Source organism: Lutjanus erythropterus, chromosome 23, assembly GCF_056507025.1.
Source record: "Lutjanus erythropterus isolate fLutEry1 chromosome 23, fLutEry1.hap2, whole genome shotgun sequence".
In the NCBI taxonomy this organism is placed as follows: domain Eukaryota; kingdom Metazoa; phylum Chordata; class Actinopteri; order Lutjaniformes; family Lutjanidae; genus Lutjanus; species Lutjanus erythropterus.
Genome location: NC_139339.1, coordinates 3,856,153 through 3,877,569, shown reverse-complemented (window position 1 = coordinate 3,877,569; position 21,417 = coordinate 3,856,153). Strand labels below are relative to the sequence as shown.

Below are 21,417 nucleotides of genomic sequence, written 5' to 3'. Positions count from 1 at the left end.
GGAAGAAGGTGTGAAAACAAATGTCACTTTAATTGTGTTTATAGCGGAACAGGAAGCAACAGGGCTGATGGTCTTAATAGCAGTACTTTGTTTCTTTCATCCACAGTAGTTGAAAATTATCTTCACTGTGGTCTTGAATGTGTAGCACCTTTTGAAGAGTGAATTATGTATAATTTATGTTTTTGTTTTTCTTTCCTTTTGAAAATGTGTCAGGAACATCACCTGCCCTCAGCTTCTGCACATGCAGGTGTAAAATGCCATTTTTTACCCTGTAATTACTGTATATCTTGTAAATTACAAATGTTTGTAAAAATGTAAAAATATTTGTGTTAAGAAAAAAATAATTTTGACGTGTCATTTACTGAACTTTACTGAACTCAACAAATAATATGAAACTGAAAGTTTATCATGTTTAATTTAATGTTCACAAGGTCACGATGTAATTTCTTTAAACAAGGGTCCAGTTTGGTGACTGACTTCTGTTGTACAGTTTGATTTGTTCTGTTTCTATAAAACAAATTAAAACCCGACTGTCTCACATGATTTCTGGTTATTGTTCATTAACAGTGGGGTAAATACATTCAAAGTATTTTTCAATTCGTCCCTGTGTTTTCCAGTTTAAAAAAGTTGAGTGCTTTCCAAATATGTATATATACATAAATACACCTGCATACACACATACACACACAGATGACTATGATCCAGTGCCTGGCAGCATCAGGCCACACAAGGCTGCATTTTTTATTGTGTCAGCATTCCTGCTGATAACCAAGACCGTTTGCTTCCTCCCACCTGTGCAGATGGCCCGCTTGGCAGCAGTTCAAGGTAAACTGATAGTCTGAATGAATGAATACAAGACTGAACAGTTGGAAGATGGTTGAAAACACACACGCACACACAGACAGAAGGCTGACACTTGCAGAAATTATCACACAACCACTGAGATACTGAGATTCCCCCTTGGGTCATAACTTCATCACAAACTTAAACTTCTGTATTAAACAACACTTTCATTTGCTTATTCTTCACTAATTACTTATCAAATTTAGGATTTGCCAAACATGGGATTCCTCTTATCAAACAATTTACAACGGATCATCTAACATTCCCCTCTCACAGACTTAGCTGTCTGAAACATGTCTCAGGATGGCCAGGCCGGGGTCTCGCTCTCTCCCCAGGCCCGAGAATCCGTGGTCTCTCCTCAGCCTCGATTTTTCAATATATACCTTTCGAACCCTTAAAAGGAGACAGAATGTATAGTGTTTAGATTTTGCCTGCTGAAGTCCCTACACGTTTCTCCTAATATGGATCGATGCAAAGAGCTGTACCTCCATGGTGCCCAAAAATGGAAATGCATGGCTCTCAGGCCACAGAGAGCAGAGAAATGCTGAGTTGTTAGAGAAGGTTAGAGATTGTATGATCTGTAGGCCTATTCTACACATGAACTCAACCATCTTACCAGAAATATACCTCAAGAATTTAACCAGTTTACATGTATTAATGGATATTTAATCAATGGTCGTGGCAGTAACTTCACCTCATCTTGGTGTGACAAAAAAGTCTCAGAAGATGGGCCAGTAAGGTCTGGGCTTAATGCCACAACACCTTGTCAACCTTATTTCAAAGATCAGATCATCATCAGAGAAAGAATCACTGTAGGAGTAACAAGTTCTGCCATACAAAGTTTATTGATCCCTCTGATATAGAAAAATCAACGAGCTTGAGTCAAACCCGAGGTTAGACTGACTGTTATATACTGTTTGGAGGCTCCTGGGAGTCTCCACCTTTTGACATTTAAGATCACATCCAAACACACCTGTGTATCACTTGTCTTTGTTTCTAGGCCTTCTCATAATTCACTGTACAGCAAAAGTCTATGTGGTGTCCTCTAGCTCAAATCTCAAGGGATTGTTAGAAAATGTTAGAAAATTTGCAGCCCTAGTTTGGAGACGACTAGTTTTTGCGACAAATACTTTGTACTTTTGCTTAAGTATATTCCTAACACCAGCATATTTACTTGTAATTGAGTACAGATTTTCAGTACTCCTTCCACCACTGCCCTTCCTTTGCACTTAAGAACTGGAACTAAAAAGAGCAGGAAAATTAATAAATGTGGCATTAGGAAATGAAAGTTCCTGAAACAAATGTTATTTATTTCTTATTTATTCTTAATTCATGACCGTATTTATTTTTTTGTTTATCACTTGTTTAATATTGACTAAAATTGCTTTCCGTAGGGCTGCTCTCAGACTGTCCTCAAGCGGCGGTGCTTTTAGTCTGAAAGGCTGCGCGCGAAAACCGGAAGTCGTCGCGATTGCTGCCATCATTCGTGCCGACAGTCTGAAGAGGAGTTGGAGCTCGTCGGGCTGCCAAGTGAAGACAAGTCACGGTAAGTGTCGAGCACCGACGTCGTTATTAAACCGCTGAGAGAAACTTTACGAACCGACAGTCGCTGCGAAGTGTGTGTGTTTTTTTTTTTACGTGGATAGCGTCCATCTTGAAGACGTCCGCTCCAGTTTGCCCTTAGTCGCGAGACTTGTTCAGCAATTTTAACCGTCCCCAGCTCTCGGACAATTCGTGTTTAACTTTAGAAACTGAACGATAAACACTTCTGATAACATGTTTAATGTGTTACACAGGTGCCATGTTGTAAAACTTGGATCTGTCCGACTTTTAACGTCAGTGACGGTCGGTCTGTGGCTGGAATCAAACAGCGACACCGTCAGTTAAACCTTCACACCTGGTAAATATTGATTTTCTTCTGTCTATCTGTCGTTGACTTTACGTAAAAAAAATGGACGAACAGACGTTGGCGTTTTTGTGGTTAATGGTTGTGTTGATGTGACGCAGCAGAAAATTAACACTTCTGGAGGAGGAAGTTTCTCCTCCTCCTCATTACAAGAGTCAAGAGCAGGGCTGCCAACAAGTTAGCCAAAGTTTCGTTTCTCTGAAATACCACATTGTTTAAAACAATACGATACTAACATTTGGTAGTATTGAAAATACTGAAGCTATAAAAGAAAATATATCTGGTTAATTGCAGACATTAATTCAGTTGAGTTTTGCTTTAAAGTCGATGCAGTGATTTTTTTTTCTGTACAGCACTGTGGATGTGGAGGACCAAAACTGCCAAAATTAAAAGAAAAAAAAAGAATGATTCATTAAATAAATTTATATGCTTAATTTATTAACTTACCCCATTTTATTTTCCAAAATAAAAAAACAAACAAATGGAAATGTACAAAGAGGTGCAAAAAGCAAATAAATAACTTTGCAGAAATAAATGGGGGAGAATTTAAGTGAGTAAATAATACAGAAAGAGTTGATTTTCATGAAGCGCTGCAACAATTGATTGTTAAATTAATCGGCAACTATTTTAATGATTGATTAATAGGTTTGAGAAGGTTTTGAGGCAAAAAAGGTCAAAATTCTCTGATTCTGGCTTCTCAAATGTGCATAATTTTGTTTGGTTTCTTTACACCTTCATGACAGTAAACTGCATATGATGGGTTGTGTGCAAAACAAGACATTTGCAGATGTCATCCTGTGCCTTGGGAAATACTGATTTACATTTTTAACCATTTTCTGACATTTTATAGATCAAACAACTATTAATCAGCGTAATCAAGAAGATGGTGTGTGGTGTTAAAGTTTTGCCTGATATGTTGCCTGAGCTCTAGTTTCATAGACAAGGCAAGGCAAGTCTCTTGAGAGAGGAGGTGTTTGTAATTCTGCCTGTTGGTTTAACCAGACTACATGGGGCTTACGTAGTGTTTTTTAAAAAACAATTGACCAGGGTGGCAGAAAGTACCCAACAGAACGTGTGTGGAAAACACAGAGAACCCCAGAAAGTTATACACAAATATGTTTGGATGCAAGTTAAAGTGTAAAAAGGAGGAGGGGACTCTTCGGAGCACCAAAACAGTATAAACTGAGGGGAATTTTACATTGTTCTAGTCTAATCCTGGATAGGCTCGAGTTTGATTGACTTTTCCTGCACCAGAAACTCCTTGTACCAGAGCTTGCTTCTTCTCCAGTGATCCTTTTTTCCTTTGCTGTTGGGCTGATTTTTGGACTACTTTGATAGTTTTCAACAAAATCTATTGTAGTGAGGTGGCCTTATGCCTATCACTTTGGCACAAGATCAGAAGTTGTTTTGAGTCAGCGTTCAGAGCGTCAAAAAAGGCAAGCAGAGCCTTGTACAAATTCTGCAAAATCTGAGCATGTTTGGGGTGCAGGATTCCGCCCAGGTCTCAGGTATCTCATTTTATTCTTTGCAAAAGAACCTAGTTAAAGTTATAATCCACCACAGGTGTTCAGTGACTTTTTTCTGTACCAGCGTTGTGTTAGGATGTGTTTGTATGACCAGCGTGGTAGGACATATATTCTGCTTGCTTTGACAGGTAATGGTTTGGGAAGGGTGCCAGAATGTCCACTGGAAGAGGCCCCTTCTATAGATAGGTTGTTTGGATAGCATAAGTTACTCTTGTTTGAGTGTTCGTGGTTCATTCCTTCTTACGCTGCATGCTGTATGCTATGGAAGAACCGGAGCTCGTATTAAACATTGTTTTCGGGTACACCAGTGTCATCTCTTCCTTTGAAATCCCACAATAATTATCATCGTTACACACTGTGTGTATGGAGGACTGAAACTGCCAAAATAAAAAATAAATAAAGGAAATAAGGACATTTCCATAAAGAAGTAAGGACACCACACACTGTAGAGTTTAGGTCAAACAGATTATTTTTTAATTTAAGTAGGAGACACACAAACATCATAATCAAATATTATAAGCAGGAGTCAGGAATGTTTCTCAGAATAGGACATACACGTCATTCTTCATAATATTCCAAACCACAGAAACCAGACCTGATTGGCTTTCTGCAGATTGTGTGAGGCAAGAAGGCAACGTGGAATTTTCAGTATTGTAGCAAAAAGCAGAAGTTCATCCACAATATCAAACTTTATGTAAACACGGCCACAAGGCCACTAACCAGGGATGAACAATTTTGAAAAAGTATCTAATTGTGATAATTTTCACTGATATTGCAATTGCAATATATATGCAATATTGAAAAACATATTACAATGATTATGGTGTGATTTTTATTTATTTATTTATTGCATGAATCTGTACCAAATGATGTTTTTTAAGTCTGTAAAATCAGATTTGTAGGACAAGATCTCTCCTCTAAATTTAAAATCTTTTAACGGTGTCTCTCCAACACTTTTTCAGAGTTTCAAATTTGTCTCTGTTCTCCCAGTGTGTTACTTTGTTTTCCAGGTTTGAAACCATGTAAATGGCAATCTGAAAACTGTGTGTATGTTGGGTGAAAAAAGATTTAAAATGTTGAAACTTCAGCTTCGAAAGGGCGAAGCTTTATTTTCAAACTTTTGCAGATGTGTGCCTGTTTTGCAGATAGATCTCTGAGATCTGTCCACACAATTGCGTGCTTGTGAATCATTTATTTCTGGTCGCATTGTCTTGTTGAAACACAGAATAGGGTAACTCTGCAGACCAGAGACTCCTGAAACGATGAGCTGGTCAGTGTCATGTTGTCGTGATGATAGTACTGATGTCTGTGTTGCATGTTGATATGTGCCCTGACAGCTGGTTCACACTATGGCTGCTGGAAGCCCAGTCTTTCAAGAGTTTGCAGAAGAGGTTGGAAGAAAAGAAAAGAGCTGTTTTCTGCAGGCAATCAGTGATTTTCACCCTCAGTCAGAGAGAGGAATGGAGTACACAGGGTGTCCAAAAAGTCTCTTTACAATTTAAAAAAATTATTACAAAAGCAGTTGATGAGATATGTTAATCAGATTTGTTCTATGTACTCAGTGGTTATCAAAATTTTTAATTACATTCATGCTTCACACATGAAGCAAAAGATCACTGATGCTATGCTATGCTACAGCGAACATGGCAAGAAATCGAGTACCGTCTTGATGTGCTTGAGGTGTATTAAATGAGGCAAAAAAAAAGTTGATATCTGCTTTTCATTTTGTAATAATTTCCACAGATTTGTCTATTCATTTGCTTTTGTAATAAATTTGTTAAATTGTAAAGAGACTTTATGGACACCCTGTAGATTGAAATTCATTTTAGATTCACAGAATTGTAAGCCTCTGATTGGCCAAATTAAGAGCTTATTGAAAGCTACCATGCCTCTCTCAAACTCTCCAGTCTGCAGTTACCCTACTATCTGTTTCAGAGTTTTAGACAAGCAATGTGAGACAGCGCTGCCAGAAAAACTAACCGAATTGTGTGGGCAGATATGGCAGAGACGAGTGTGACAAGGTATAACAGAAATGCAAATGTACATCTGCAAAACTTTGAAAATAAAGATTTGTCCTTTTGAAACTCCACTTTCAATTTTTTCCCCAACACAAATGCACCTGTTTTCAAGGTCACAATTTACAAGGTGATGTGAAGGCAAAATATGGATTCTGTATTAGCACTATTATCTATTGTTGACATCCTCAGTAAATAGTGCTGTGTGTTGTAACACTGTGTGTAATGCTTATGCTGATACGCTCCTGGAATAGACATATAACTGCAAAGTATGCAGCCATTCACAAAGTGATGTTCACTTTTCCCATGAAATTGGTGAAGTTTTTCCTGAATTGTTCCCCATGAAAAATGAGCTAGACTTTTTGGCTAGTTGATGAAACTGGTGGCACACCACAGTGCATTACATTCACAGATGTGTCATGTTCTACCCACTCAAAGCTTTGATTCACTTCAAAAGCGCCAGTGCCAGTGTTGTTCCTTTTCTCAGTTTAGGTTTTGTTTTCAATGCCAAAAATTGAAGTGTTGTCGAGGTTTCCTGTTAACAGTGACCTTGTTTTGTCTCTTTGTCTGTGCTTTGTTACTTTTGCCTTGTCTGTTCTTTCTTGCCAGTGAAGACCAGGAAACAGATTTAATAATTGTGTATCCAGCAGGAAGCCCCAGAGTGGGCAACTCAAGCAAAGACCCTCCAGATGATGGATTTTATCCATTCAAGAAGATAAAGTCCAGTCCCATTCAATAACCCCTTCCTTTGTTTGTTTGTTTTTTTGTTTTTGTTTTTTTACTTTTCAGCTTTGCATTGCTATCACAGCGTGTTGTGCCCCTTCTCCTGTTCCAGGGACCCTAACCAGCCCTTTCCTCGAGGGCTCCCAGAGAACTCTCTCCTGATTGGCCAGCAGACTGCCTCCTTGTGGCTGGCTCACCTGAAAGACCAGCTAGAACTGATGTAGATAAATAATGCTCCCACTGTTGGCAGCTGAGCAACAGCCTTTATAGCCAACTGCAACACATCTGCTCCTCACATATCTACAGTGTCCTCTGCCCGAATGCTGCAGCCACCATCTGAACCGTCTGAAGATTGCAAACACCATGTCGCATCCACTGTATAACCCCTTTGCCTCTGGGAACCAAAGTTCCACCCAGGGGCAGTATGGACTTCCCAGTATACAGGCAGAGAGAGACCCTCAGAGGGCATCTCATCTGGGACTTGGATCCAGCTTCAGTTCTTCAGGAGCTTCTTCTGCAATGTCTGACAACTCTGGTGAGATACACCCATTGCTGATTTCTCAGTCAGTGAGCCACAAACCTGAACAGTACAGGGTCATCATGGATGAAGACAGGCAGAGGTCTATGGACATGCATGTAATCAGAGAGGAGGTGAGGGTTCTTGGCAAACCAATGCACCAGCCCCTGGACCAGGACTATCGCTGTACCAGCACTCAAAGGGATGAGTTTTGCTCCCCCAGCACAGGGATGGCTTCCAACCCAATGTCCTCAACCTTCGCCTCTCTAGGACAAAGACACTCGGACGTTGAAAGTAGTAGTAGCTCCTTGGACTGGTCGTCGAACTATAAAAGGCCCACTGCTGATGACTCAAAATTTTATTCGTCAGCCGTTTCGTCTAACTACGGAAGCAGTGGTGACAATAGGCTTAATGTCCCCAGCAGAAGAGACCATGATATTCAGTCTATTACAGGGTTAGCCGCTCATGACTGCCCAGTGAAAAACAAACTTGCTACTTCCACAGAGTCCAGGCAACCAAAGTACACCTCTGAATCAGCTTTTAAGATCCTTAACCACTTTGGACTTGAAAAGGATGACTTGGATATTCTTCTCTCCTACCCAGAAGAACAGCTTACTTCTGATACCCTGCCGTTCATCTTGCGCCAAATTCAACTTCAGAAGGACAAGAGGGCTAAAACAGCAGAACAGCCAAAACCCTGCCCTGAACCCCAAACTACCAGAAGTGTGAGTGGAATGGAAAGTCAAAAATTGAGTAGTTCTGGAGGGGGAATGATACACCGGGAAGGAATATCATCTGCTCTTCTCCAGCCAAATAAAGTGGTTGATTATGGACATGGCAAATATATTGCAGGGCTTGGAGATGATATTGGAAGCACCAGTGGCAGTAGAGTTAACAGTGGTGGGAGTGGAAGTATGTCGCTGATGGACACTTGCGATAGTAACCGACACAGTCAAGAACCACCGCAAAAAAATACAACAGAGGTGACAAGCAGTGCCTTGGGTTCTTCACATGAGCAGACAAAGTCTGTTAACAGTCCCAGCTTTTCGTACACTTCAATTCTTAAATCTGTGTGTCCCCCAAGCCATGAAAAGACCAAACAGTTGCAGACCCCACTAAACCAGACTTATCAAACAATCCCCAGCCTTTTCTCTCTGCCAAAGAAAGACACAGACGTCAGAGTTCTCAAGTCTGAGGTCCCCAAATCTGTTCTTGTCAAAGAACCAGAGGCCAATAGCCAGTCTGTGTTGAAAACCCAACCCAGCCGACATGGTTTTGTGCTCTTTGATAGCTATAACACCCGTCACACGAAGGATCAAAGTAAAACTCCAGGTGAAGGCTCAACAGCTGTTGAGCTGATGAAAAGGCAGCAAATCCAGCAGCAGATGCAGAAGCAGCCAGTGCAGCAGACGCAGAATCCACCAATGCAGCAGATCCAGAATCCACCAGTGCAGCAGATGCAGAATCCGCCAGTGCAGCACATGCAGCAAGTGCAGCAGATGCAGAAGCAGTCGGTCTCACAGACAGGGCAAGTGATATGCCCTCCAGTTTTTTCTGGTGAAAAAACTGTTCCCCCTGCTCCTCTCATCCCCAATGACACTGATGCCTCACTGGCCATGCATCGGCCAGTGTTGACCCCGAGTGATTCTCCTCTCAGCATTATTTCTCCAGCTGTGCCTCAGCCAGGCCTGGTGCTGGTGGGCCTGGATCACATGACACTGCCTACATCCAACAGGCCACCTCCAGCAAAGTTGGCAGTCTCCAAGGGTTTGCCAACCTCAAATCTGATGCAAGACTATGCAAAGGCCTCACCAAGAACCTTTCCGCATACCTGTTCTCTATGTAACGAAGAATGTACTACTCCAATGGTAAGTGGAAGATTTCACTCTGCTTTCTCCCCCTTTAGGAAATTGTGGGTTGTTTAGTTTGATATCTAAGATGGTTGTTCTTTTTAATTGTGAATTGTTTCATTTTTATTTAGTGCAGACGTGCTGAATGGTCTTAATTGTGTAAAAAGACCTATGACAATACTTTATTGTATTTGAAGGGATTTGTATTAAATATTCATTGAATTTAAAGGTCCAGTGTGTAGGATTTAGTGTTACCAAGCGGTGAGGTTGCAGATTGCAACTGTTGTGGGTTTTTCCAAACTTTGGAAAATAACAGTCAGAGTAGTCAGAGGAATTCAGTAAGAAAATACCTTTGTGGCAATAATTGGCAATAATTAGTTAATAATTGGCAATAATACTCTGTAGAGCAACTGAGATAGAACAAGAAGTACTATTATTTTTATTCTCATAATGTCATGGTCCCGCCAATCTCTCACATTGGAGTTAATCCCTTAGTTAATTCCCCTTTTCAATATTTTGTGTGATGTGTATGTGTTGGTGTAATGTCCGTGTGTGTGTGTGTGTGTGTGTGTGTGTGTGTGTGTGTGTGCGTGCGCTGTGTTCATTTGATATGAGGTGTGTTTGTTCTTCCTGCTGCTTGCCTCATCAGCACAGTGTTGGGGCAGTGAGACCTGGCCTTCTCTATGGCCACTCTATTTTGGTAATAACAAGTGGTATTAACCAATACTTTGGCAGTAACAAGTGGAGAGCAAAGTAAATACACTGTCAAGGCTTTACAAGAATAATTTTCATCACACGATTACAAGATCATTACAAGAGCAGATGCACAGGTTTAGGCAGAGGTTTTCAGAGTGGGCGGAAGGCCTCCCAGAGGAAGCTCCAAACACTTTCAGGGGTGTCTCAGTGAATGGGAAAAAAGAAAATATTACTTTAGTTATCAAAAGGAGATTACAAAGAATAGCCTAAATGTGGCTGTGTCATGTGCAACATTCAGGGGTATAAGTCGCCATAACTGGTCTGGTCTGATATTTGGCTTAATTCCAACCCAGTTTGAAATTTTTTTCATCAGCACAACTCTAGTTGTTAGAACATCACTGTCTAATTTAGAGAGATGACTTACACTGCCAAACAAAAGTTGCATAATTTGATATAAAATGATGAGATATAACCAAACGTCTGAGATCATTGTTGAAAACCGGGTTTAGAAGACAGGATGAGGAAGAATCTGCAAATCTAAAGATCAGGGTTTTTTTTTTTTCTTTCGTTCCACAGTGCGTATTCAGTTTGGATTTTCTGAAATAAGTGAATGTGTACTATAGAAATGTATTTGCATTTTGTTACCTTAATTTATTTAATATCCAGCAGAAGGTATCACTTTTTTGTAATTTTACAACCCCAATCCCAAAAATTAAAAAACGTAAATAAAGACAGAATGCAGTGATATGTAAATACTTTTAAACATGTATTCGACTGGGTACAATATAAAGACAAGATATTTAATGTTCAAGCATGAAACATATTGTTTTTTGTAAATATACGCTTGTTCTGAATGTGATGCCCTGTGATGTTTCAGAAATGTTGAGACAGGCAAGAAAAAACAGGAAAAGTTGCAGGGTGCTGAAAAAACTCCTGTTACAACATCAACAACAACAATTTAATTTGTAACCGGTGACAGTATCATGATTGGTTATTAAAGGGGCATCCTTGAAAGACTCAGTCTATCACAAGTATGGATGGGGTGAAGTTCACCACTTTCGTGAAAAAACTGCATGGGCAAAATTTTCCAACAGTTTAAGAACAACATTTCAAAACTGCAAGGAATTTTGGGATTCTACCATCTACAACCAGTGATATAATTAAAAGATTCAGTGAATCCAGAGAAAACTCTTTAGTTAAAGGCCGAGGCTGAAAACGAACATTGAATGTCTGTGACCTTTGACCCCTCAGCCAACACTGCATTAAAAACTTAAAGACCCACATAATTGTTTAAAGGATACTACATGGGCTCCGGAACACTTTGAAAAACCGGTGTCCAGAAACACCAACTGTCACTGCATCTTCAAATGCAAGTTAAGACTCCATGCAAAGTGAAAGTGATATGTCAACATCATCCAGAAACGCTGCACTTCTCTGGGCCCGAGCTCATCTGAGATGGACTGACGCAAAGTGAAAAAGTGTGCAGTGTTCTGGCAAATCCAAATCAGATTGGTTTTGGAAGTCACGGACGTCATGACCTCCAGGCTGAAGAGGAGAAGGACCATCCAGATTTTTACCAGCGCTAACTTCAAAAGACAGCACCTGTGATTGTATGGGTGTGTGTTAGAGCCCATGGCATCATGGATGACTGTCAAATCAGTGAAGGCCTCATTAATGCTGAATTCTGCCGGTGTCCCAACAACGTGGCTTTGTAGTAGAAGAGTTCAGATACCAGACTGACCTGCCTGCAGTCCAGACCTGTCTCCCATTGAAAATGTGTGGCGCATTATGCTGCTAATGGACATCCTGGATTGCTGACCATCTGAAGTTATATATCAAGCAAGAATGAGAAGGAATCTCACTTTCAAAATTCAATCACTTAGTTACCAAACACTTACTGACTGTTAAAAGAAAAGGTGATGGATCCGGTTGTAGTCATGCCCCTGTCCCGTCTTTTTTGACGCGTGTTGCAGGCACCAAAATGCAGAATGAGGCTAGATGTACAAAGCAGTAAAAAACAAAGTTTACCAGTCTGAACATGAAATATCTTGTCTCTCTACTATACTCAATGGTGAATAGAGATGTCTATTCCCATGAAGATTATCTGCTTCCCTTAGGTTCGTGTGGCTTAGTCAGCTATTTTTTTTAACAATCAAATGTTTCATCAAATTTTCAGACAAATATCCTGTATCAGTTGACTTCTGGGTGTGCCACAAGATAGTGAATATGCTTCTGGTTGAATCCTAGATGAAATGCCTGTAATATCCCTACAGAAAATACCAGGTTGAAACTATGCTACTGCATGATGAATACCCTGCCACTACAGAGACTGAAAAGCAAATCATTGCGTTCTGTTTTCATTTACACATTACATAATAAACGTTTTTGAAATTGGGGTTGCATTATAAAGCCAAGCTTGTCTTTATGTATTTTTAGGTATTTCTGCATACCAAAAAAGAATTACAATCACTACTACATACACAGTACTAAAAGCCACCAACATATATCATGTACCACACAGTCATCAGAGGCTTTGTTTGCATTGTTGTTACTTACTTTTTACTTACTTTTCCTTCTTTCAGGATACATTAATAAAAGACACCCCAGCTTTTTTCTCTCCCCAGTTTCCTACCTCTACTCCAGATGTATCCATTTGTGTGTTTTTGTCCTGATCTGGTCTTGATTGTGACCTCTGCTGAGATGACCTTCACCAAACCTCAGGGAACCAGACATCACACTACCAAGAATACAATATTATTTTGCGTGTTTGTTACTGGCACTCCTGTATTTATTATATTTCGTGATAAAGAAATCAAGAAGTCAACTTTTTATTTACTGTTAGCTAATGTCTCAGCTTTGCGCTGCACACTCCTGCGAAGAACGTGTTTTGAGTTCCCTCTTGTAGTTGATTTTATAGTCGAAGTCTGCAGAAACCATTAAAGTAGTTTTTTTTTTTTTTTTTTGATGACTGCAGTTGGCTGAGCATTTAAAGAAACCAGATTGATATATTTTGCTTTTATAGATGTGCTTGTTTAATATCAACACAAACACTGATTTGTACAAGAGCAGAGGAAAGGAAGTGGACACTTTGACTAGAAAGACTCAACAGAACAACAGTGGGACACAAACTCTGGACAATTTTCTTTCTCAAGACTGCTGGAATGTTGAATAAAATATGTTTTCCAGCAGTCACAAAAAATGCATTTTAGTCATTGAAGCTGATAGCAAGTTTGAAGACAGTGATGCCTGTCTAAATGCTCTTTGTTGTTCTGTCTACTAGGGTTGGATCAACCACCTGAACAGCAGCCTTCACATTTACAAATACATAGCCCAGCGAGACAGGTGAGACCTTTTTCTTTTTACTTTGTGTTATGTTTTTTGATGCTCATTGCCTTTTTCTGAATACTTTTGGGGCATGCCCACTAAGGATGCCCTAATATACTGTAGGGGAAACACTGGACAACACCATTGTCATGATGTGGCTTTTTTGCTGGTTTAATAGTTGTTTTTGAATTGTTTTTCCACAGAGACAACACTCAGGCCCAGGTAGTCTTTTTAACCTGGACAGACACTGTGAATTTATTCATCCTGCATGTTGTGTTAACTCACACTACATGTTTAAATCTGCTTGTCTGCATGGCCAGAAACTGCTACTTTTATACTAACACTGTGGACATCAGTTGACTGACCATATTGTGGACCTTAGTGGAAGCACAGAAACCCCAGTCTGCTATGTCCAGCATCAATTCCAATATTCAAACAAGATGGCTACATCCTCGTATTGACAATGTCATTTTGCACAATTGAGCTATGAACAAAAACAATAAAAAAGAAAACTCTGAAGCCACCGACACCTAGAAGGTACAGAAAATATGGTATGTCCATTCTGCAGCAAAGTTCAAGAGATAGTATGTAACATGTTCCCAAAAACAATAAAAAACAATGGATAGACTCAAAAACATAATTTCAATCATCATTTATGATCCATTAGAAGTGTTTAGTGGTGTCTGTATCTGCAGAGACTCTGCCCTCAGCACAAATGTCTCATTATTTTTCTGTTCTCGGGACTGAAGTCATGGGGACGAGACACAACAATAAACAATATTTCTGGAGCTTTGCTGCTGATTAGTTGAAGTTATCCTGCATTAGACGTGATCAATACATGGTTCATCCAATCACTTGCCAAGTTTTTTTCTTTTGAAACAAGACTGCCCTTTTCCAAACAGGTTTCAAGGATGACTTCTCAGATTGTTATGTATAACAACATCTGGCGTGTCATATTAGACAAATTCGGGACTAAAATCCATCTAAACCTGTACAGTGTCTGCCTGACTTCAGTTGTCAGACACATGGGAACCGCACAAGTTCCACAACCTCATAAGCAAAGATACTGATTAACAACCTTACTGTTTTTTACAAAATTTTCTTTGCTGTCATTCACTTGTATTTTTCCCATCCATCTCTCTTCAGGGCTGCAGGTAAAGATGCCAAGCCCTCACCCTCAACCTCTGCGCAGACTTCCCAGCATTGCCACCAGAAAACAAGTCCCGGAAGTCGCTCCCGTTCCCGCTCATCCAGCCCCAGTCACCGCCCAGAGTCGGAGGGCAAAAGGGAGAAACGTCGTAGCATATCACAATCACCACACAGTTCCAGATACACCCGCAGGTCTTTATAAAGATTATATAAATTCTGATATGCACACAAACATGGACACTAACATGTCCTTGAGAAAACTATACTTCCTGTGAAATTTTTGATTGCCATTATTTAAATTAACAGTTGATTAATTGAGTGGACTTTCATCAGGTCCCGGTCTCTTTCTCCCTCACCATGGAATGGCCACCCAACCTCCTCCCGCTATCGGTCACATTCAAGGAGTCCTGATAGACAAGTGTCGCTGAGGAAGAGAGATGTGAAACGGTCCTCACCCAGGAGGAATGACAAACGATCATCTCCAAGGAGGAGAGATGAGAAATGGTCGTCACTAAGAAGGAATGATTGCAAAAGATCCCCACCAAGGAGAGGTGACGAGAGGCGATCACCACCGAGGAAGGGTGATAAGAGAAGATCACCACCAAGGAGGAAGGATGAGAGACGATCATCACCAAGGGGGAAGGATGAAACACAATCACCACCAAGGAAGAAGGACAAGAGACGATCACCGCCAAGGAAGAAGGATGAGAGACAATTGTCAACAGAGGGGTTATCCCTTGAACAACCAAAGTCAGTCACTGCTGAGGAATTGGCCAAGAGACAACTGGGATCACCACCGGGTGAGAGAAATTGCAAAGATTTTAAGACCCCTTGGCAGTTGAAGACTAATTTCATTAGTTATCCATCTTTTACTTTACCAAACATATTCAGGAAATTCAGCAAATGTTCATGCTTGAGAAATTGCCTGCAACCAGAGAATTTTAGCATTTCCGTGTTTAAAAAAAAATTGTCTGAAACATTGCCTGAAAACTGTTCATATTTGTCACTCTAGCTGCTCAGGTACAGGCTGACCATGTAAAGGCTTTGACTTCAGAGCCCTCTGAGAGTGAGGCGGGTTCTTTCACAAAGGCGAAGGTTGGTGTGTATTTATGTGTGTGTTATAGTGTATCAGGCACATTTAGCAACAGTCTATCATCTGGTAAACAATTTACTTTTCCTGCCCTTCCTGTGTCTCTATTGTCTCATTTACTTGCTTCCATTAAAACCACATATCACTTTGATCGAAGACTGAACCATAAACAAAAAGTCATGTTGTCTGAGAAGACAGATGATGTTAAGGTTTAATAGACACTTGAAACAAAGATTCATTTTTCTCTTTCTAAGTTTTTTTTAAAAAGAAAGCCGATTTCAATAGTTATATTTGGTCCAAGTTTGTATTTTTGTCTCTCTCTTTGTTCAGTCTGGTAAATCTTCACCTCCAACCATGCTGAAACTACACGGGATTCATAATTCTCTCTCGCGCAATGATGTGGTCACTGCTGTGAAGCAGTTTGGAAAAACCAAGTCAGTTTTAATGTTTCGGCCCAAAAAAGAGGTATGCACATAGAAATTGAAGAGTGTGTATATATTTTTGCTGCCCAGGCCTATATTTGCCAATATTTTGCCTTTGGTCTTTTGTTTGCTTAGTTTTCCCTTGACCACCTTTTGCTTCTGTTTTGCTGTTTGGTGTGATGCTTTCATCTGAAGTATTTATGTAATATTAAGAAGAGAATCAAGCTCCTAAACCATCAAGCCCAGAAGTTTGTATCCAGGCCTCGAGATGTGTCTGTTTTTACTGAGAACATGTCGATACTCTGCCTGAACTGAAGGCCCTTTGTATTATGGGTTAAAAACAACCATGTTAAACTGTTTTAGATTAAATTGAATTAAAAGAGTTTTGGCCCAGATATATTGGCCTGGAACTGGCAATTATATTTATTAGCAATTTTTATTTCGGCCTGTAAAATGTCACAAATTCCTGAAAATGGCATCACAGTTGGCACACACCTCTTTTGAATTAAAGATTTGGTCAGTTAAACATTTTATGTTTCATGTGTGAATATATTGAATAGGTGGTCCTGATGGTTGTAGTAATATGTGTGTGTGTGTGTGTGTGTGTGTGTGTGTGTGTGTGTGTGTGTGTGTGTGTGTGTGTGTGTGTGTGTGTGTGTGCGTGCGTGTGTGTAAGTGTGTGCACATGCAGGCAGTGGTGTGTTTCGAGAAAGAGGAAGACGCTAAGAAACTGATGAGCGTAAAGAGTTTTGATGTGAAAGGAATGCCAGTCACTGTCGCTGTTTCCAGAGAAAAGGTTTTTCTGTCTTTCTTTCTCTGTCCCTGAAATTTTGTCAAATATAAACACTCCTAATTATCAGATGAATCTAAAGCAAATAACAAATCTCATTTTTTGTTTTAGGAGTCTGTCTCTCAGGAGCAAAAGGAGCCTCCTCAGAAGTAAGACATATTTCACTTAACATTATTTTAACAGCAATGGAGAGTGGAGGGTTTTTATCTCATTTTTGTTTTTGTCTTTTTTATACTACTAATTATTATATAAATATTATAATAAATGTTCCGTTGCTGCCTAAATTTATGTTCTTGGTGGACAAATTTGTTTTCAGATTTTCAGATACTCCTTTCCCATGCTTGACCCCTGTAACTCTCTTTTGTTCACAGTAAACCTGCCACATCCAGTGTCTCCACACCTGAAACTGCTAAATCCACCACCACTGAAAGTGTTTTCTCTACACCTAACATGCCTCCACTTGAAGGTCCTTTAACCTCTGTAGCCAACAAAGCTTCAACAGACAGATTTACAGATCAGAAGACAGCTGTCATTAGATCAAAAGTCTTGGTTTCCAAAGCGAAAAATGCCTTAAACAAGCAGATAGCTAAAACCGTAAAAGCAGGAAGGTTGCCTGCTAAGGGAGCTGTGAAAAAGGCCACAGTAAATCGGGTCTTAACTTCCAAAGCAGCGACAACCTCAACTACACAAAAATCCAAAACTCCAGTGGACAAGTTTGCTGCAGCACAAGTTGTGGCAAAAGAAAAGGAGGAAGAAACAGCTGCAAAGACCATGAGTGTGCCTTCCAGATCTACGGCTTCAGAAAGTCAGCCTGATGTAGAAAACTCTGAGCCTAAAGGATCTCAAACAATAGTTCAAGAGGCAAATGGAAGAAATTCAGAAGACAAACTCAGTCACAGTCAAGCACCAACCAGTACTGTTGAAACCTGGCCAACAGAAAGCCGTGCTAAAGAGTCTATGGCCAACAGCACTGTGAACGAATCAACAAAAGGCAAAGAGATTTCCACTGAAGCAAAGGTTTTTGCTTCCAAAGCAGAAACTGCCTCAACTATGCAGAAACTAAAAACTCCAGTGGACAACTTGGTTGTGACAAAAGAAAATGTTGAAGAAACGGCTGCAAAGCCTGTGATTGTGCCTTCCAGATCTACGGCTTCAGAAGACCGACCTGATGTAGAAAACTCCAGGCCTAAAGAATTTGAAACCAAGGTTCAAGAGGTTGTGGTGGTGCTGAAAGACACAGTTGAGGTTGCTGAAACTGAAAATGTGACCGTTGTTGAACTAAAGTATCAAGAAAAACTTGACAAAGCTGATGACACTGAAGTCGTTGAACCAATGCAGCTTGAGGACACAGAACATGAAGTGTCAAAGCATAGGGAAGTTGGAAACAGTGCTGAAGGCGAAGGGAAAAAAATTACATCTACAGAGGCTGTATCAGAAAATTCAGCAGACAAACCCAGTGACAGTCAACCAACCAGTACAGTTGAGACAGATATCGCTGTCAAAGCTTTACTGCACGTCCAACAAAACACTTTTTCAGAAACAGAGTCCAACAAACAAAATCATGTCTCTGAAAAATCTGAAACCAGCACTAGAGAGCCTGTGGTGGGGGTGAAAGAGACAACTGAGATTGATCAATTAGCCAACAGGATGGTTACTGAACTAACAAATGGCAAAAAGGTCACCACTGAAGCAAAGGTTTTGGTTTCCAAAGCAAAAATGGCCTCAGCTGCACAGAAACCCAAAACGTCTGCAGATACGTTGGCTGGAATAGGAGATGTTGCAAAAGAAAAGGCTGAAGAAGCAGAGGCTGTGAGTGTGCCTTCCAAATCTACACCCTCAGAAAATCAGCCTGGTGTAGAAATTTCCAAGCCCAAAGAATCTGAAAGAACAGTTAAAGAAGCTGTGATGGTGCCAGCTGAGGTTGTTGGAACAGCGAATGTGACAGATTTTGAACCTAAGCATCAAGAAAAACTTGCCAAAGCCAACAATGCTGGAGTTGTTGAATCAATGGAGCTAGGAGAAATGAGAGCCGAAGCGGCAGAGCCCATGGAAGTTGGAAGTTGTGCTGAAGGCAAAGGGAAAGAAATGACAACTACATCGGCTGTGCCACAACATTCAGCAGACAAACCCAGTGACAGTCAACCACCAACCGTCACAGTTGAGACCAGGCCAACAGACATTTCTGTCAAAGGGTTACTGCAGCAAAGCATCCTGTCAGAGTCCAGTAAACAAATACATGTGTCTGAAAAATCTGAAACCAGTGCTAGAGAGTCTGTGGTGGTGCTGAAAGAGAAAACTGAGGTTGATCAAGTAGCAAGCAGGACTGTTACTGAACCAACAAAAAGCAAAGGTTTTGTCACTGAAGCAATGGGTTTGCCTTCCGAAGCAGAAACGGCCTCAGCTACACAGAAGCCTGAAACTCTAACATGCAAGTTGGTTGCAGCAGTTACCCCTCAGACTATTGGGGAGATGGTACAAGACCACCTGTATCCAAGTAGAATCGGTAAGAAATCCAAGACGGACACAATTTGCTTGTCACAAATGTTTGAACATAATTCCAATGTCATTCTTTCTTTATTTTTGATTTTACATTGTATCTGTTCTGTTTTTCACAGACTGCCTCAAATGGGAACCTGGTTATGTACCAAAAGTAAGATAGATGTATTTATGTATGTATGTATGTATGTATGTATGTATGTATGGTTGTATGTATGAATGGTTGTATGTATGTATGGTTGTATGTATGTATGGTTGTATTTTTGTATGGTTGTATGTATGTATGTATGTATGTATGTATGGTTGTATGTATGTATGTATGTATGTATGTATGGTTGTATGTATGGATGTATGGTTGTATGTATGTATGTATGGATGTATGTATGGTTGTATGTATGTATGGTTGTATGTATGTATGTATGTATGGTTGTATGTATGGATGTATGGTTGTATGTATGTATGTATATATGGTTGTATGGTTGTATGTGTGTATGGTTGTATGGTTGTACGTATGTATGGTTGTATGTATGTATGGATGTATGTATGTATGGTTGTATGTATGTATGTATGTATGTATGGTTGTATGTATGTATGGATGTATGTATGGTTGTATTTTTGTATGGTTGTATGTATGTATGGTTGAATGTATGTATGTATGTATGGTTGGATGTATGTATGTATGGTTGTATGTATGTATGTATGTATGTATGTATGGTTGTATGTATGTATGGATGTATGTATGGTTGTATTTTTGTATGGTTGTAATGTATGTATGGTTGTATGTATGTATGTATGTATGTATGTATGTATGGTTGTATGTTCATTCTGTGGTTGGTATAAAAAAGATACTAAATTGCAGTCTGTGTGGTGTTAAAAAGGTCTTTAAAAGTCGTACATTAACCTGAAACCCACACCAATCCAAACTCACACTACAGAAACCTTTTTGTAACTATTATTTTCCTGATTAACAGTTTTTCAGTCTGTTGATAATATATAAAGTTAACCAAAGTTTGATAAAGGCAGTAAATGCTGTTGATTAGTTCACTTGTTTTGATCTTCAAACTAACTTGAACCATCACTGCCCCTCATTATTATCTCTGTCTTTTTTCTTTATTTTTCCAGTTGTCCCAGCTTGGCGGTAGGACGTTGCTGCTCATAACCAGACTGCCACAGTATCACAGTGGCTACACACACTGCACTCCTCACTACAGAGAAGAAGATTTAGCCAAACGTCTCAAGCCGTTTGGGTTTCAACATAATGATGACACCATCTATGTTGTACCTCAGGCACGCATGGTAAGCACCAGGTTATAAATCTGCCTTGGTTTGATTTATTAATTCAATGTTTTTGCTGTTGCTTTGATTTTAATGCCTGTCACAAGTTATGTATGAATTCACATCAGTCTCATTATCAGTGAATGCATAGAGAAAGATTCACAAATGTATTTTGGGTCTATATATCAAAATGACTCCACAAAACTTTTAATATACTTTTAAATATATAAAAATGTGTAAAATGCTGTTGAAAAAGTACTCAGAACAAGTAAATAAAAGTAGTAATACCTTTTTGTTTCTGTTTTTTTTCTCAGGCCTTTGTCGAAATGCCGGCAGTAAAGAACGTCCATGAGATAATGAAAGTCTACACAAACTCTGGCATTCAGTTCAAACAGACCGGACTCAGTTTTCAGGTGGTAGCTGATGACATTGCAATGACACCGGTAAGCACGTACTGCGCATGTTTTTATGTATGTTCAGTATAGTATTAACACCAGAAAGTAGAAATATTTACAGAAAAACATGAATATTTGTTAAAAGGAGCAGATTAGTAACAACTGATATTAACCCAAATTGCACGTCCACCCCATAGATAAATATTGTTGTATTTTGGCTGCAAGAAGACGTTGATCTCTACAGTTTAAAGTAATCAAGGTCCTCTGGTGATGATAAAATAATGACAGATAAACTGGGGGGTCATTTTGTGTTTGAGTTACAAGGTGTTTGCTCTGCAAGAACTGTTTTTGTCATCTGATCCTCATTTGTTCTTTTATAATCTCATTTTCCGTAGTTAAA

At 39.7% G+C, this 21,417-nt stretch overlaps 1 protein-coding gene across 1 annotated transcript in view; it reads left to right on the top strand.

The window, feature by feature from the left end:
* Positions 1-2,253: 2,253 nt before the first annotated feature.
* The window catches only part of LOC146305416 (uncharacterized), a 53,365-nt gene continuing 34,201 nt past the window's right edge, over positions 2,254-21,417 (top strand). The window contains 13 exon segments of the mRNA XM_084713091.1: positions 2,254-2,743; positions 7,080-9,398; positions 13,357-13,418; positions 14,547-14,741; positions 14,883-15,349; positions 15,562-15,644; positions 15,970-16,104; positions 16,738-16,857; positions 16,963-17,000; positions 17,223-19,354; positions 19,467-19,501; positions 20,470-20,643; positions 20,937-21,065. Coding sequence (XP_084569217.1) covers positions 7,377-9,398; positions 13,357-13,418; positions 14,547-14,741; positions 14,883-15,349; positions 15,562-15,644; positions 15,970-16,104; positions 16,738-16,857; positions 16,963-17,000; positions 17,223-19,354; positions 19,467-19,501; positions 20,470-20,643; positions 20,937-21,065 — 5,592 coding nt within the window. The 5' untranslated portion in view covers positions 2,254-2,743; positions 7,080-7,376.